The 18,018-nt window shown below is 34.0% G+C and overlaps 1 protein-coding gene across 1 annotated transcript; it reads left to right on the forward strand.

Annotated features, from left to right (window-relative positions):
• The first annotated feature begins 3,038 nt into the window (after positions 1-3,038).
• LOC140989677 (adagio protein 3) lies at positions 3,039-7,973 on the forward strand. Its single transcript, XM_073458993.1, has 2 exons — positions 3,039-3,354; positions 6,206-7,973. The coding sequence occupies exons 1-2, from the start codon at positions 3,047-3,049 to the stop codon at positions 7,794-7,796; spliced, it is 1,899 nt and encodes a 632-aa protein (XP_073315094.1). The 5' UTR covers positions 3,039-3,046; the 3' UTR covers positions 7,797-7,973.
• Positions 7,974-18,018: the final 10,045 nt, after the last annotated feature.

Genomic DNA, 18,018 nt, shown 5'->3' on the forward strand with positions numbered 1-18,018 from the left:
CTAACTCAATGAGGCACTGTCCAGTCCAAGGCCATAGGCTAAAAGCCAACCAAGAACTCGAACGAGCCACCGAACCGACGCAGCAAGTTGCTGTCCAGAAAATTCCAGCAGCTGCGCTTGGTTTCCTTACGTCGTTTTCGAGACTACCGGCCATTGGAGCTTGAATCACCGACCAGAGACTCTTACCAACATCCCAAGGAATGATTTGAACCATGGCTAAGGGCTTTAGACCAGCCACAATTCGAAATATTCCAGCAACGAACCAAACGTTACAACCGAGAACAAATTCTGCACGTAGGATGCATTGCTTTTGTTTTGCTGTCACGAATCGTTCCAATGGCCATTTGATTGACCATGACACGATCTAGACATCTAGGGGCATGGTGTAAACCATGGCTAAGGGCCATAGGCCAACCAAGATCCACACCATTCCCTAAAATTCGAAACAACATAAGCTGAAAAAGAGGAAGCCGAAAAGGGGAATGGGGCTGTTCTTGAGTTTTATTTAAAAACCGATGCACCATGGACCAAGCCACCAAAAGTGTGTCTTATTCACGTCTTAGACGTGCTAGGGAAGAGATATAACCATGGCTATAAGCCTTGCAGCCATGATCAGTTTCGCATCCCTTTGACAGCAACACTGAATTTCGAAACTCAAATGGACAAGGTTGAAAAGCTGCTGTCATTTCGGTTTCTATCATGCATGTAGCTTGCTTGAATGGACCAACATGGTCCTAATTCATCCTATCACATGTCTAGATGTCGCCTTGGGAGCCTGGAATCGAACCAATGCCTGAAACCATCAAAACAAGGGAAACCCGTGAAGAGCAACAAGAAAGCCGAAATCTGCATCTTTTATTTTCATGAAAATTTCTTGAAACATTTCGGTTTTTGGCTATCAAACATGATCATGTAATGTTAAATAATGCTAGTAGGACTTAATTGAAGAGTCAAGGACGAATATATGCATGCGATGAATTTCAAAACTCAAGTTTCGATGAAGATCCGGAATATTCAAAATATATTTTAATAAATCGTGATGAATTTTAGATTTTCAATTGTAAAATCAGTATTTCAATTATTTTATTTTTATGATTATTCAGTATTGTTTCAACTCAAAATACTAAATAAAAAAAGTTCATTAATAAAAGAAATTATATATTAAAAATAATAATATTCGGACATGGAACTCGGAACCGGTCTAAAATTCATCGAACCAGTCCAAGATTGGATTTGTACCAAAATTTAAATCTTGGAACCAGAACCGATTCCGACATGTTCTGGCACCACTCGATCCAGAACCGGAACCCTAGAACCGATAAGTACCCCTAGTCATGAGTTCGATTTTCATTGATTGTGATGAGTGCAATTATTGGAATGAAGATTGTTGATGTGCAATAATTGTCTTTGCTGGGTAGAGCGACTGAATCATGACGATTGGACTGCTATGCGATTTAAAATATTTGAGTTGCACCGTTACCACTAACTATAATTTTTGGTAAAATGACAAACGCTCGGTCCTACATATATTATGTTTTTCAACTTTTTAAAAAAACGTCACCCTGATTTTTTGATATGTTGATTGTCTTTAAATTGCTATTATTATTATTATTATTATGTATTTTAGTTAGAACTTTAATATAAATATTTTTTAACATATCTTAAAAAATAATTAAAATTTTTAACCAAAATGTATTCACCTAATAAATTACAAATATTTTGATTTTTTTTCAAAAATATTTATTTATTTTTAAAATATTTGATAAATAAAATAATATATGATTTAAATTTTTTCTTTTTATTTTATTAATAACAATTCCAATCAAACAATATAAAAATTAATTATTGTTATTCTCATTTGACCTAACATTTTTGATATAATAATTTTTTATAATAATGTTTAAAATTTAAATTTTTAAAAAACTAAAATATACTGATTTTAATAATTAATGACCTTTTTTTTGAACAAGATAACTAAATACCTAAAATAACATTACGTGGATCATATGGATGAATTACCACTTAAATTAAAACAAAAAACACATAAATATGTGTGTATGTATAAATATCTGGCTCTACTAACTGCATGACGTGGACGATCCAGAGTGGCAGATTCGGTACAGATATTTTCCCAGCTAAAATATCTATCCTACGAGGAACAATGTTTTGCTCTTCTTCTTTGACCTCCAATTTGCACGAAACTACCATAAAAACCAGGCCTCCCAATAAATATCTCGCCCATATTTTCCTTTACCATATATTTATTAATAGGAACAAGTATACTGTGATACGGTCTCACGAATCTTTATCTATAAGACGGATCAATTCTACTGATATTCATAATAGAAAGTAATATTTTTAGCATAAAAAATAATACTTTTTCATGGATGACTCAAATAAGAGATCCGTCTCACAAAATACGACTCATGAGACCGTCTCACACAAATTTTTGCCTATAAATAGATAACTAAAACTTAAAAAAACCAAACAAATAATCACATGACACAGCACAATACGTAAAGAAAATGTAAACATGAATTAAAAGAAAATCGAAAATAAATAGATTTATCCAACCTTTGATTTTAATTTCTAAGAAATAATTTTTATATTCCAAAATAAAATAATATAATCATATCGTTTTTTTTAAAAGAATCGGAAAAGTGTGAAATCAGGTGAAGCCGGAACCGGAATTGGAACTATAAATTAGTATTACATGTGAAACCGGAATTGATATTATTTTATATCATAATTGTTGAACAATCAATTTCTTAATTTCGTGAATGCGAGAAAAGTATATACGATAAATCAGATCGAGTTTAAGATCCGTGTAAAATGAGATTCCTTCCTATTTGTTTGAATAAGGTGAGGCAAATTCACGTGGAGATAAATTATGTTAGGCCGATGATATGACATGGTTTTTGTTCAAAATCCAAATCGATGGCATTTCCGTAATTTCAAGGCCTTTCTCGTCCAATTCCCTCACGTCCCCGCAAGATATCTCCCGTCACACTCAACACAGTATATATATTCATGTTGTGACACATGTATGAATATAGGAGAAGAAATTTGGAGTGGTGAGGCAGATATGGGGATGGAGGAAAGCCAAGAGGAAGAGGAGGAGTTGTTTCGCATGAGCTGCGGGAAGCGGTTGAAATTCGATGGCGGAATGGAGCAGGATGAGGTGGAGCTGGCGTCGCGCATCGGGGAAGATCGAGTGTTCTACGCGCCGGCGGCGCTTCCGACGTCGATCGTTGTGTCGGATGCGATGGAACCGGATTTTCCTATCATTTACGTCAACACTGTCTTTGAATTCTCCACCGGATTTCGCGCGCACGAAGTCCTTGGTCGCAACTGGTAATTTCCATTCACAGTTAGTTTGTGCGAATATGCTTTGCTATTTTTATTTTTATTTTTTTGCAGAATTTCCGTGATTTGATTTTTTTATAGCTTCTGTGCCATAAATTTAATTTGGTTTGAGCTTCTGTGCTAAAACAATTTACGAATATCCCCTTAACTGACTCGTTAATTATTTATTTATTTTTGGTATGATGTGGTGGTGGCAGGTAGATTTTTGCTGTTTATTTTCTTCTTCTTTTAAAAATTTTGAGTGGCAATTTGTGAAGATCTATGAAATTCCTTGGTCCTCTATTTAGTCCCTGTGTTAGTGCTATCAGTTAATTCTTGATGATAGATCCTCATGCCCACCCCCCGACTCGGTGGCAAGGAAAATTCCAACTATCAAAATTCATTTAGAAATTATCTGCTTCATCTCCATTGAGATTGTTTCGAGAAGTACGTTTTGTGGTTTTATTTTGTCCTCTGGGTTTGAAATAATCACGCTTGGAAAATGAAGCATGCCATATGTCCACGTGTGTTTTTTACTTGGTTCTTTGTCAGCTAATTTTATTGAGCAAGTGCTCATTTGTATATCTGCTACATTTCATTTTAAGCATTGGCTTAACGGTGTTTTAATACGGGAGGAAAAATCAAAAGGTGTTTTTAAATGAAAGCTGTATGGTCCCTAGAATGAGTACCTCTACCTTTGCATGGAGGAATCATGTGTTGTCCGTGGTGGCGTATATGTCTTTTCTCTTCCATAAACAGACCGCCTAAAGACTTGACAATTTCAGTATCATCCACAAGTCATTTACACTCCCTATATTTGCTTCTGGAAAAAATAAAAGGACGAAGATGTCAGTATATGAAGACTATATGCGGGCAATTGCATCTATTGATAATACTAATTTTGGGATTGAAACACGATTACTAACACGTTAACATCTTAATGTGAAAGAAATTTGACAAACTGCATCTATTTACAGTGTCAATTATGTAGATGAGTGTAAATTATTTGAGATGGGATCAGGAAGTCATAGGTTTGGCCCATAGGATCATTGACCTGGTCGAATGAGGCTTGAAGTGCACAGTTTGTGAAAATCCTCAGAAATCAACTCCAAGTTTGTTTCAAAACAATACGTGGGTACTGATGTGTCAAAATGGAGTTCTGATTGAGATCCAATGGGCATTAATGTGTTTTTTTATTGGAGTAATCTAAGGGTTTGTGGTTGATGATATATGGTCATTACTACCCTGCATAATACAGGAGCTCTATGTGGCAACATCTGCTGTTAGCCGTTCTTAATAGACATAACTGTTTGCACTACTTTGACCGACATAATCCAAGGAAATAATTAGTTTGAGGGATCAAGTGTGGAACAGCTGAAGAATTAGCAGATGTCTCATTGCTTGTGGCTTTTAGGGGAATCCTCCCACACATGGATTTTCGAAGCGAGACACAATTATTGGGCAACACATAGTAAGTTGTTAAGTAAGTTGTTACCGATGGAATGACTAGAGCTCAAAATGAAGGTTAGTGTGCTAATATCTATTGTTGATCATTTCATGTTAAGGCGTTCAATGCGGTAGATCTTCTTTTCGTTTGGTATAGTAATGTGTCAGCACTAAAACTAGCAATCGTCAATCAAATACTATTCTTAGGATTTTTGTACCCATGAAATTTACGAGCTAGAACGGACTTATGGGTTATGTTGTTCTGTTTAGCGAGTCTCTATTCATGGTGCTGCTGGAATTGGAAAAGCTATTCATGAATTTGTTGTTTGGGATGGTGTCCTTCTCGAAAATTCTGGAACAGCAACAAGTCTTTCAGTCGAGGCAAGGATAAATCCTTTATCCGCAAGACGATATTGCCCGTATACAAGTGCTTTATGTTAACGACAATCGTCCCTAAGATACGACGACTTCGATTAAGAGTAGTAGCACAACAAACTCTTGATGCAACGAACAAAATCTATAATAAATCTCAAGTGTATAGAAACGAAAATCTTGCAGCAAAATGGAGAAGAAATTTGATGCCAAAAAGTGTGAAAATGAATGTAGGTAAGGAATATATATAGAGCATCAAAGATTATCTTGAACGAATACAATTTTTCGATCAAATGTGCAACCTTTGATGAGTAATTGTCTTGTTTCGGTGAAAGGACGCCTTGTTCTTCTTCCGTACAGCAAGGCACGCGCACCCGCGCGCCGTGCCCTGATAACCAGTGTGGCGTGCGCGGCTGCGCGACATCATGCGTGGAAGGGCGCACCATCTTCTGTTTGGACACCAACAAAATTTATTCCTTCAAATAATTTTGGTTCAAAAAAATTAATATTGGTCAAACACCGCACCGCGCCGGGCCGGGTGCGCGTGTGTATAATTCACCGAGACATAGCCTAGTAGCGTCTCCCCCCTTCTAAAAACTTTGGTACCCCTTGGGGCCTTAACCCTTAGTCCACATTAGAACTAATAAGGAGGAGTAACTTTCTCTAAGCTTCCAATGTGGGACAACTACATTTTTATTTTATTCACCTTTTCTCTAACAGAATTGGCTTGTTTAGCATTCCTTAAGTGATTTGGGTTTATATTAGATTTTTATTCAAATAGAGCATCATGGATATAGAGGAGTCATCTAGTTGGTTTTATTTAGTTTAGGGACTACTGCTACTTGATGATAATGATGAATTCATTACTACTGTTACTAATGGTGTTTTTCCGATAGCTCTTATTTGAGAGGTGATATTCTTGCTGTTGATCAATTATGTGTTGGTATGCCCTTGCCCAAGTGCATGCAAGCGAATGCTACTTTAATCTAGATACTTATTAATTGAAAATTAAAGAATATATGACGTGCATTAAATTCTTCAGTCGGTTCCTGCAATTCAGAGACCCGCATGCCAATAGGCGTCATCCTTTGGTGGATCCTGTTGTGGTTTCTGAGATCAGAAGATGTATCGAGGAAGGCATTGAATTTCAAGGCGAGCTTCTTAACTTCAGGAAAGATGGTACTCCCTTGGTGAACATGCTAAGACTTATTCCGATTCATAGTGATGACGGCATGGTTACCCATGTTATAGGCGTCCAAATATTTACTCAAGCCAAACTAGATCTGAACAATGTATCGTATCCAGTTTTCAAAGAAACTTGTCAACAGCATAGCCATAAGTCAAGTGAGCCCTTTTACCAGGGCGGACAGTTACAAGACACCCATCATCTGGAAATGTGTGGAATCCTACAACTATCTGATGAAGTACTAGCTCAAAATATTTTGTGCCGCTTAACGCCTAGGGATGTTGCATCGATTGGATCAGTCTGCAGAAGGATTCGGCTATTAACAAAGAACGAGCATGTGAGGAAAATGGTATGCCAAAATGCATGGGGAAGAGACGTAACTGGTGCACTGGAATTGATGACTAAGAGATTAGGATGGGGACGTTTGGCTAGGGAATTGACAACTCTTGAAGCAGTTCGTTGGAAGAAGTTGACAGTTGGTGGGGCAGTTGAGCCTTCACGTTGCAATTTCAGTGCATGTGCTGCTGGAAATAGGCTGGTCTTGTTTGGAGGTGAAGGAGTCAATATGCAGCCAATGGATGACACATTTGTCCTTAACCTTGATGCAACAAACCCAGAGTGGCGTCGTGTGATTGTTAAATCTTCTCCTCCAGGACGCTGGGGTCACACACTCTCGTGCTTGAATGGTTCCTGGTTGGTGTTGTTCGGTGGGTGTGGTAGTCAAGGATTGCTGAATGATGTTTTTGTTCTTGACTTAGACGCCAAACATCCAACATGGAGAGAAGTGTTTGGTGGAACACCTCCTCTCCCTAGATCTTGGCATAGTTCTTGTACTTTGGGGGGCTCAAAGCTAGTAGTGTCTGGTGGGTGCACCGATGCCGGGGTCCTCCTCAGTGACACGTTTTTGTTGGATCTCAACATGGACAAACCTACATGGAAAGAAATTCCCAGTTCCTGGACTCCACCATCTAGATTAGGCCATTCACTTTCTGTTTATGGGAAAACGAAAATCTTGATGTTCGGCGGTCTTGCTAAGAGTGGTCACCTGCAGTTGAGATCAGGGGAAGCCTATACAATGGATATGGACGACGAAAAGCCACAATGGAGGCAGCTCGAGTGTTTTGGTGGCCAAAATGCGGTTATTCCACCTCCCAGACTCGATCACGTTGCAGTGACGTTGCCTTGTGGGAGGATAATAGTTTTTGGTGGTTCGATATCTGGGCTTCACTCACCGTCTCAGCTCTTTCTGTTGGATCCCGCTGAAGACAAACCATCCTGGAGGATAGTGAATGCAGCCGGGCAGCCACCTAAGTTCGCTTGGGGTCATAGCACGTGTATAGTCGGGGGAACTCGGGTTCTTGTTCTGGGTGGACACACTGGAGAAGAATGGATACTAAGTGAATTGCATGAGCTGTGCTTAGCATCTCATCAAGATTTTAATCCTTGAAGTTGGAGCCCCTATTTTTCAATATAATGTTGCTTTCCACGAATTTGCAGTGCCTTGTTTTCTAATCGTGTGCAAATTTTTTTTTCGCGTTGCTGGTGAAATATTTTTGTTAAAATGACTCTTGGTCATGTTATATCTGTGTTGTGTTATTAATTGTATGTTAATCATATTCTCCTAGTTTTTTGAATGGCCAATATCTTGCACCAACATGAAACTTATGAGTCAAAAATATCATTCAATAATTATTTTAAGCATTCATATAAAAAAAAATCATCTTTGACTTTCTAATAATATTTAAGAATCTGAATAAATAATAATTAATATTTAAGAATCTAATAAATTGATCTAATTTGCATTTTTAGTTCATTTTTCTCGAAAGTACCAATAAACACGATTGGTGGGTGCTATGTTAATCAATACCCTATATTATATACTTGGTAAGAACCAGGAATTCGTATTAGGAGGCTATACTAAATTTAAATAATTTATTTATTTATGTGAAAAATTTACCCATAAAAAAATCAATGCATTAAGATATGTAATAAAACCTTGTAGAAACAATCAAATAAGAGTAATGGGTCACATTCAAAAATTTCAACTCTTTCTACAATAAACAAAAACCATATCTTATTGTGTATTTTGACGCTTGGAAAAATAAATAACATGTTTTGTTAACACATCCATTTTATCTCAATATTAAATATTTCGTTTTGTTCCTTGAAAACATATATATATACTAGTCTTCAACATACATACTTTGAGTGAACATTATATGTATACAATGAAAAATATTATTACAATATTTTAATATATAAATTTAATTTGAATGAAAAAAATAACATACATTTAAAAAGATGTGTAACTATATTAAATATTAAATAGTTTGTATTATTTCAATATCTGTTTAAACAAAATAGAGAAAATGTAATATAGAGAGAAAATTAAGGAGAGTGAAGGTAAGAAGTAAAATAGATATTTGTGAAAGTGTATGTATTTTGTTTGACAGTTCCACCTATCATTTTCCATGACGTGGGTCAAGATGATTAATACTTAAACAGAAAAGTAATATTTTAAAAATAAAAAGTATTAATTTTTTATGAATCGGATCATGATCTGTCTCACAAAATTGACTCGTGAGATCGTCTAACAAGAGTTCTTGTGTTTATGATATTTTTTAAAAAACTTTACTAACATACTAATAAGGGGTTTAAATTTAATAATAACTATATATTTATGTATTTATACGGTATTTAAGTTTGTTTTAAGGAACAATAGACAATTTCGAACAATTTGTTCAATTTTCCAATGACACATAAAAGTAGTAAAATAAAAACTCTAAGTTTTATGCAATTTTTTTTTTAAAAAGATTAAATACGGGAATGAAGAAGACATTTTATCCTAAAAAGGTTTTGCAAAATTTTACATTGAGTAATGAAATTTGTTAGATCAATTATGTTTTGGTGGTTTAACGAGAGACCAACTGAAATTAAGAGGATAACTGGTTTACCGAATTTTAAAAAGATGACTAATTTGAGATGCTTATCGAATCATAAAAAAATTAGTCATACTTCTCACACAAACATTTCATTGAATTTGTCAATTTACTCCGAGTTAAGGATCAGAGCTCAATTGAATTTTCAGATAAATTTTTTCGTATTTTAATAGTCTCTGATTTTCGTTAAAATGTCAGAATTCCGTGAGCATCAATCTCATCGTACTATTTTCGGGAAAAACAATGACATGGAAAACGATGTGACCAATAACTGCTCTATTTGAAACGAATATCAGATTTGATTTTATCGACCGTTTGGTCAAAATCTATAAATAGAAGAAGATATCACTTAGTTTATCTCTCTCCCATCTTTGAGGAAGTTCAAGTATTCTCAAGTTTTCAAGAACCCAACTGATAAAAGTTTTCTAGCACATTTTTAATATGATCATTAAGGATCTTTTGTGCTTAGTATTCTATTTCTGAAATACTCGTAATCTGACAATAAATGTGCATATCAGTTTTGTTGAGTATATTGCTAAAAGTTGTAGTTTGGAGATGTGATAAGTCCTGCTGAAGTGGGTAATTGCAAAGTGTTGTAAGTTTCAAAATCTTTTAGTGAAATCATTCCGCAAGTAAGAAAGTGTGACGTAAGATTATTGAAATCTTCGAACATCTAGAAACAATCTCGTGCTACTTACATTAAAGTTAGATTTTTCTTATTCAATATTTGTTAGCCTAACTGCTCATACCTTAAGCCATTTTTTTGTTCAAACCTTATCAGTGAGTCTATTTTCGCGTAGTGGCAAATTACTGGCATATTGATACCCAACTAACAAGAATTACATTTCAGTGTTTCTAACATAAACATAAATATTTTCAAAATTTGTTGAAGTTATTTATTCATCTCCTCTAAATCAATCTCCGATTCTAACAAGTGGTATCAGAGTGGGTTAATTATTGTCTTTGAACACTAAACTCTAATGACTTCCTTCAGTAAAATTATTATGTTCTCCATAGAGGATTTTGATGAATGAAAAATCAGGATGCAAACTCGTTTAGCTGCACAAGATGATGATATGTGGTACTTAATCACAGACAGATAAATGAAAATCATGAAAGCAAACACTCTCATTACCATTTTTGACGGTGCTCCTCAGATGATCGAAAAACCAAGAATAGATTGGATCGAAGAAGACAAGAAAAGGCAAATCTGGATAATATTGCCAAATAAATCTTGTATAAGACATTGGACAAGAATAATTTTAGCAAAATCAAAATGTGCTCCACCGTCAAAGATATCTGGGAGAAACCGATACAATTGTAAGAAGACTACAACCAAACAAAAGATAACAAACTGTCTGTTGCTATTTAGAAATTTGAAAGTATCAAAATGAAAGCCGAGGATTCTATGTCAGAATTTGATGAAAGAGTGAGAAAAATCATTATTGAACTGGCTTTTCTTGGCAAATAGCATGGGAATCATGAGATAGCTTTGAAAGTAATGAGGGTATTACCGAGAGAATGAGATGTCAAAACAATGAGCATGCGTGAATCAAAAGATCTTAACAAGGTTGAACTGCACGATTTGTTTCAGATATTAAGGCATATGAATTTGAACTTGAGTCAAGAACTGATGGTGAATCGACTATCAAACTGACGAAGACTTTGGCTGCTACATTCGCTGATCAATATGTTTCGAAAGACAACTCTAAAGACAAGTTAGCTGAGTAGTAAATAGTGATACAATGTCATTGTTTGTGAAGAAATTTGTGAAGCTCGTAAGGAAAAATCAGGGAAATTTCCAAAGCCCAAACAGACAAAATCACTACAAGAAAGATTCTGCTGATGAGGAAATGCACGTTTCAATTATGAGAAAGTCGAACGTTTCATAGCCGATTGTCCTAAGCCAAAGAATGATGAGAGAAGGCCAACTGACAAATAAGGTCGATCTTATGACAAGAAGAAAATGTCCAAGGATGACAAGAGGTAATTCAGGAAGAGAAAAAACCAGAAGGTACCGGTGTCCGAGGACAGTAAGACCAAGTGGGCAGAGTCCGATTCAAACTCGTCTGAGGTAGAAAGTTCCACCAGTGAGAAGCCTACCAAATTATAAATAAATAAGTCAGATTTCTCATACAAACATTCCTTAAAATTTTTCTGTTTACTCCGAGTTAAGGGCTAGAGAGCAACTAAATTGTTGGATAAACTTTTTTGGATTTTAAGTGTCTATGATTTCCATTAGAATGTCAGAATTCTTTGAGCACTATTCTCAGTGTACTATTATTAAAAAGGATAGTGACATGGAAAATGACGTGACTACCCTATACTCAATTTGGAACGAATATCAAATTTGGTTTTACCGACCGTTTGAGCAAAGTCTATAAATAAGTGAAGATATCAGTCGGTCCATCTTCATCGCATCTTTAAAAAAGTTCAAGAATTCTCTAGCTTTCGAGATTCCAACTGATAAAAGTTTTGTAGCACACACTTTGGGTGTTTTAACAAGATCATTAAAGATCTTTGGTGATTAGTATTCTATTTCTGAAATATTTGTAATCTGATAGTAAGCGTACTGATCAGTTTTGTTGAGTGTATTACTAAGTGTTTCAATTAAGCAGTGTGGGAAGTCCTGTTGAAATGGACAATTGCAAAGTGTTGTAATTGTCAAAGTCTTTTAGTGAAATCTTTTTGCAAGAAAGATGGATGTCGTAGGACAATTAAAGTCTCCGAATATCCAAAAGCAAACTCGTGTTATTTACATTTCTATTAGCCTTTTCTTATTCAATATTTGATTTCATGTCTGCTCTTAACTTACGTCATTTTTTTGTGTTCAAACCTTGTAAGTGAGCCTATTTCTATGCAGTGAAAAACTACTGGTTTATTGATACCAACTGACAATAATTCCATTTTAGTATTGCTAATGGTAATAACCCTCGCTTACTACTTAAAATATGTGGAAAATAAATCTTTTTTCTTTTTCAAATTAAATCCATAACTTTTAACTTTTAAACTCAATAAAAACTACACATCATTTTCAAAAATTCCAAACAAATAAACCTAAAATTCGATATTTTAAAAAAAATATAAACAATTCAAATTCTAAATATTTTGAGGCGTAAAAAAAAAAAGATCCACGCCGACATCCATAAAATATTTTAAAACATCCAAAGAAATAATTTGTTTCCTAACCAAAATGCAATAAAATAAATCAGAGTATTAAATCAGTTTTAACATGCATAAAGCTCATAAACTACAAGGCCATTGGGCGTGCACTGCCTACGATTCGAGCTTGCTCACTGGTCAGTACCTCCAGTCTTCTCAACAATTTCATCTGCATCAATCAAATCTAGTGAGTTTAAAGATTCAGCATGCATAAACCGTGAATAACGAATACTACATAATAAAAATTCATGCAATTTAAACATACTTGATATGTAAATTACACAGGCATAAATAAATATGACGTGACTTTCCTGCATAAACATTTTCATAAAACATATTTCGCTTGACATAACATAAACTTAAACATTTTGCATAGAGTTTTGCTAATTGAAATATGACACCATAGCATAATTCGTTTGATCAAACTAACACCACAACGCTTGGCCGGCAATGATCACCACAACCCTTGGACTGAATATCCACTACCAATCATAAGATAATTATAAGATAAGTTGGAAAGGTCACCATACACGTTCTCCAGCTTCCAGACCCGTACATGTGTAATTTGGCCACAAGAAAACTTACATACCTCAAAATAAATATTTTTGCATGTTATATTTATTGAAGAATGCTGTGGAAATCGTTGGATCAACCCACGGACCCGTCGCCACCACTTAAAACTTACAATTCAAATCATCCTATAAACTTACATTTTATCCGTACGACTCCCTAATAAAATAAAACGACTTGCGACTTACCCCCACGACTCGGGACTCGGGACTCGACTCAAACTTGACCACAACCTAACAAAATGTCCATGGCATTAGAATCACCTATGGAACAACCCCAAACCATCCCTAAACAAGACAAGAAACTCTAGACTCTATTCGGCCCCTTTTTGACACGTTCGGGTTCTATACAACTCCAAACTTACCACGGCTCGAACCAGCCCTTAACCAATACCCAGACCATGACCTTAGACCTTAAACAAGCCACTGATATGGTCCTTACCAACTCAGGTCGCACGTGGACGTCGCGGAGCAACCGGCTGTGACATGCCCTTCCGCGCGCGTGAACTGACCCTTTTTGTCTCAAGCAACTTTCCTACCCAACCAGCCCATAAACGACCAAGGCCAGACCCACCTTAACACCCTAAGACACGGTCCAGACCTTAGCCACGAGCCCTAGCCCAGCCAGAACCTGCCCTAACCAGCCAAACACCGAAAACAGCCCCCATGCGCACACAACGACAGCTTACGCTCCGCCTTTTCTTTCACGCGACCAGACCACTTCCGACGCTTCAAGGACTGATAAATAACATCTAAACACATCCTAATACATCCCCATACGTAGTAGCAGCAGGCCAAAAGATCCACACGAAGCCTACACATCAAAAACTCATGAAAACTTGAAAGAACTTGTGCAGAAAAATTTAGCATGTGTATAAACGATTTTGATTCAAATATTTCATGTAGAGAAATGTTTTTCATGTATATTTATCATTAAATAACAGTATATAACAAGAATAATGCATAAAAGAAAGGTTTAGAACATGCCTTTGAGTTTAAATGCTCGAATAAACGAATATCGACGCGAGAAAACGTAGAGGATGAACGAAGGACGATTGCTAGATGTTTTTCTCGCCAAAAACTTGTAAAAATTCACCACAATATTGTAGGTAGATGTGGAGAAGTGAAGGAGACCACTTGAAAGCCAAAACCCTAGCTTCTCTCTCTGTTTGTTTGTTTGTTTGTTTGTTTTTTTTGTGTTATAGTGTGTGTTCGCGAGTGTGTGTTTTTATTTTTTATTTTGTATAAAAAATATTGCAAATTAATTAAATACTAATTAAACAAATTTATTACGTCATAAATAATTTAATAAAATATTAAACATCATGTCCAAGAATAAAATATCATATTTATGAAAATTTGTTAATATCATGTTTAAAAATATTTTAATTCATCTAATAATTTAAATTTGACTTTAAAATACTAAAATTCATAAATCATTAAAAATAAATAATTTCTTGGTTTAAAATAAAAATATAACATTTAATTTTTGCACCTTAATCGTCTCCTATCTCCAGCCAAACATCGAATATTCGCCTGAAAATATTAAACTCGAAAAATACAGTCAAATTTCAAGAAAATAAATGTAAGGCCCGAGATTTTATCATTTTAATCTGAGATTATTTAATTTATGACTTTTGGAATGTTGAGTCATATTCCATGGTTTTACAATTCCATAGGAATGAAAATGAATGAAAAATAGTTGTGAGGACCAAATTGCAAATAGTGAAGATTTCAGGGACTAAAGTGCAACTAATGGGATTTGAGTGGGACACTTGTCTTCACCATGTATTTGATATATAACAATCTCATTTCTCCTTGAGATGAAACAGCAAGAACGAAAGAAAGCTTCAGGGGATTTTACAAGCTCCGGTTATCAGAATTTTGATCCGAGTTCAGTTCTGTCCTCCTATCGTCAACAGCTACTACAGGACGTAAGTTTTATTGATTTCTGATATGATTTGAAATTAGGGTATTGAAGGAATTGTGATTTGTTTATGATTATGTGTTCTGGAAATACTAGACATCGTAGAATTGAAAACGGATCGAAGAACAGACTGTTTATGCAATTATTATGATTTTCAGAATTGATATAATTGAGATATACATATTTGGTATTGAAATTGCGATTATTGATTAATTATGGATTGTATTGGCTATTGATTATGAATTGTAATTGATATCTCGTGTTGTTGAGTTACCGGAGACATCATTCTAGTGCCGTTATGCCGTTGATTTTGAATCAGATTAAGATTGATCAGAACAGATTTGATTTGGATGGTATATTGATATTGTACATGTCGAATATGTCATTTCAGATTGTAGTGACAGCTTTGAATTCAGAACTTCCATTTCTTCAGACCGAGACTACGAAAAAAAAAGTATAAACCAATGTTAACCGGGAGATCGACTCGAGTTAGATTTGACTCGAGTTTCCCTAAAACCACATACTTAATTGCTATTGTTTTCAAATATTTGAATTCATTGCATTTATGTGCTTGTTCTATTGATTTGTAGAAAGCATGAGCTAGACGATTGATTTAAGACATAGAGTCTTTGGCAGAGGTGCTAAGTTGGCAGAGGTGCTAGGTCACTGGACGTTTGGTGTATAACGATGTTGCGAAGAATGCAGATCAGCTTCTATTGCAAAGATTCGATATAGTGTACCAAAGTCTGGGAATAAGAACGTACCACTATCTAGCTGAGGAGAGTAGATGAGTTGTTGCGTTCTTATTCAACCGGGATCCCTTGACTAGGCCAGATTGAGTCGAGTCAAAGAATAAGAATCCGAGTTTGATTTACTGAATTGTATCGATTATGTTTCATAGATTCTGTTACATGTTTTATCGATTATATTTAGATGCTTTTAATAAATGTATATGATTTTATACAATGCATGTTTCATTATTTTATACTTGGATTATATTCTCACCGGAGTTATCCGGCTGTTGTTGTGTTTGTATGTGTGCATGACAACAGGTGGGACTGAATCAGGGTCAAGACGAGGATGAGCGATCGAGATTAGAGTGGTGATTCCGGACTTTGATGTAGATTTAGTTTCAGCACTTGATGTATAGTTGTTGAACCTTAGTTTGAATGTATTTTGTACAAGACTTGTATTTTTATGTTGACATGTATATTAGACTGATTCCATTACGTTCCGCATTTGTATTAAAAAAAAAAAATTTAGACCCAGTTTAATTAATTGATCCATTTATTCCCAAAAGAATGATTAAGAAGATGATTAGCGTCCGAGTCCCCACAACAAATATATAAGTATTTAAACTAAATCAAACATGTTGAATGCATCATTCAATCCATTTAAATTAATTAACTCATTAAATTATGCATGTAGTCTACGTGTACTGGTTTTTGGACACTACACTAACCCAACATAAATATTTTCAGAATTTGTTGAGATGATTTATTCACCCCTTCTAAATCAATATCCGATCCTAATAAAATAAAAAATAATATAAAAAAATTTAAAATTTACTCAGATAACCGAGTGATTTATATTCTTTTCCTCATGATATGGATTGTTAAATTTTTTTAAAAAAATGAAAAACCTAATGGGCTATATCATTAAATATCTAAAAAATTGAGCTTTATTATTATTAATAATATAAACAATTTAGTGGGCTAGCTAAATGTCTAACGAATTTTATTGGATACTAATTAATACTGTTAAATGTTTTATGGGCTAGATTGGGAGGCATGGGTCCACCCTTGTAAATACCTCCATTCACACTTTAGGTTTCGAAAATTTTCAATCATAATAATAATAATAATAATAATAATAATTATATACTATAAAATGACCTTATGAAATTTGAATCATTGAATAAAATAAGTTTCAGATATATATAATTAAAAAATATATAATAATTTTGATTTCAAAATTCATAATATCTTTCTCTCTATACTATGTTACGTTTGGTGGTGTAGCCACTTTTCCAATTCTCATCCCATTCCTTGTCAATTTCTTAAACTACTACCATAAAATCATTTATCCATTTTAGTAATTATAATATTCCTCAATTTTGTAATTATAAATCAAACAAATAAAAAAAATCACGTTAGATGATCTTTGTTTTGTGTTTTTTTAAAAATATTTTACCATTTTTTAATTAAAAAAACAGATTATACAAATACGTAACACGTACGCTGAAACATTATTATTATATTAATTGTTCATCTAACAAAAATAAACATGTTTGTAGGCTGGTATGGTCGAGTTCAGAAATTGTAAAATGACTTCTCATTAATTTTATAATTACGATATTATCTTTATTTTAATATAAATCAAATCATTAAAAATAATATCGTGCCACATTTTCAAAGTCTAACTAATTAGATCGATAACAAAACTCAAGAGAATATTATATAATATGTTGCGATAAAATATGGTGTAATTTAATGAGCACGATAAATTATATATTATCTTATTAAGTTTGAGATCATTAGAATAACTAACTTTTTAGTGTCATGGTCTGTTTTAATAAATATATATATTAATAAAGTGTTAAAATTTCAATGTAAGTCACATGTAGTTTAGTGAATATAACCTTTATTTTCTTACCATCAAGTTGTTGGTTTAATTCTTGCTTTTTTTTTTTTTTTCCCCTCTTTCTTTTTAAATTTTTTTAATTCATATATCAAAATTATAGTGTTGTCCCTCACTATTTCTTAAAATTATATTTTGATTCTCATTTTTCTATTTTTTAAATTATATATCAAAACTACAATATAATCTCTCACTATTTTTTATAATTATATTTTGATACTCATTTAAATATAAACCAAACAAATTATAAAAAATATTATACACGCGTTATGNCGTGCCACATTTTCAAAGTCTAACTAATTAGATCGATAACAAAACTCAAGAGAATATTATATAATATGTTGCGATAAAATATGGTGTAATTTAATGAGCACGATAAATTATATATTATCTTATTAAGTTTGAGATCATTAGAATAACTAACTTTTTAGT

Source organism: Primulina huaijiensis, chromosome 12 (genome assembly GCF_012295235.1).
Source record: "Primulina huaijiensis isolate GDHJ02 chromosome 12, ASM1229523v2, whole genome shotgun sequence".
Lineage (NCBI taxonomy): Eukaryota > Viridiplantae > Streptophyta > Magnoliopsida > Lamiales > Gesneriaceae > Primulina > Primulina huaijiensis.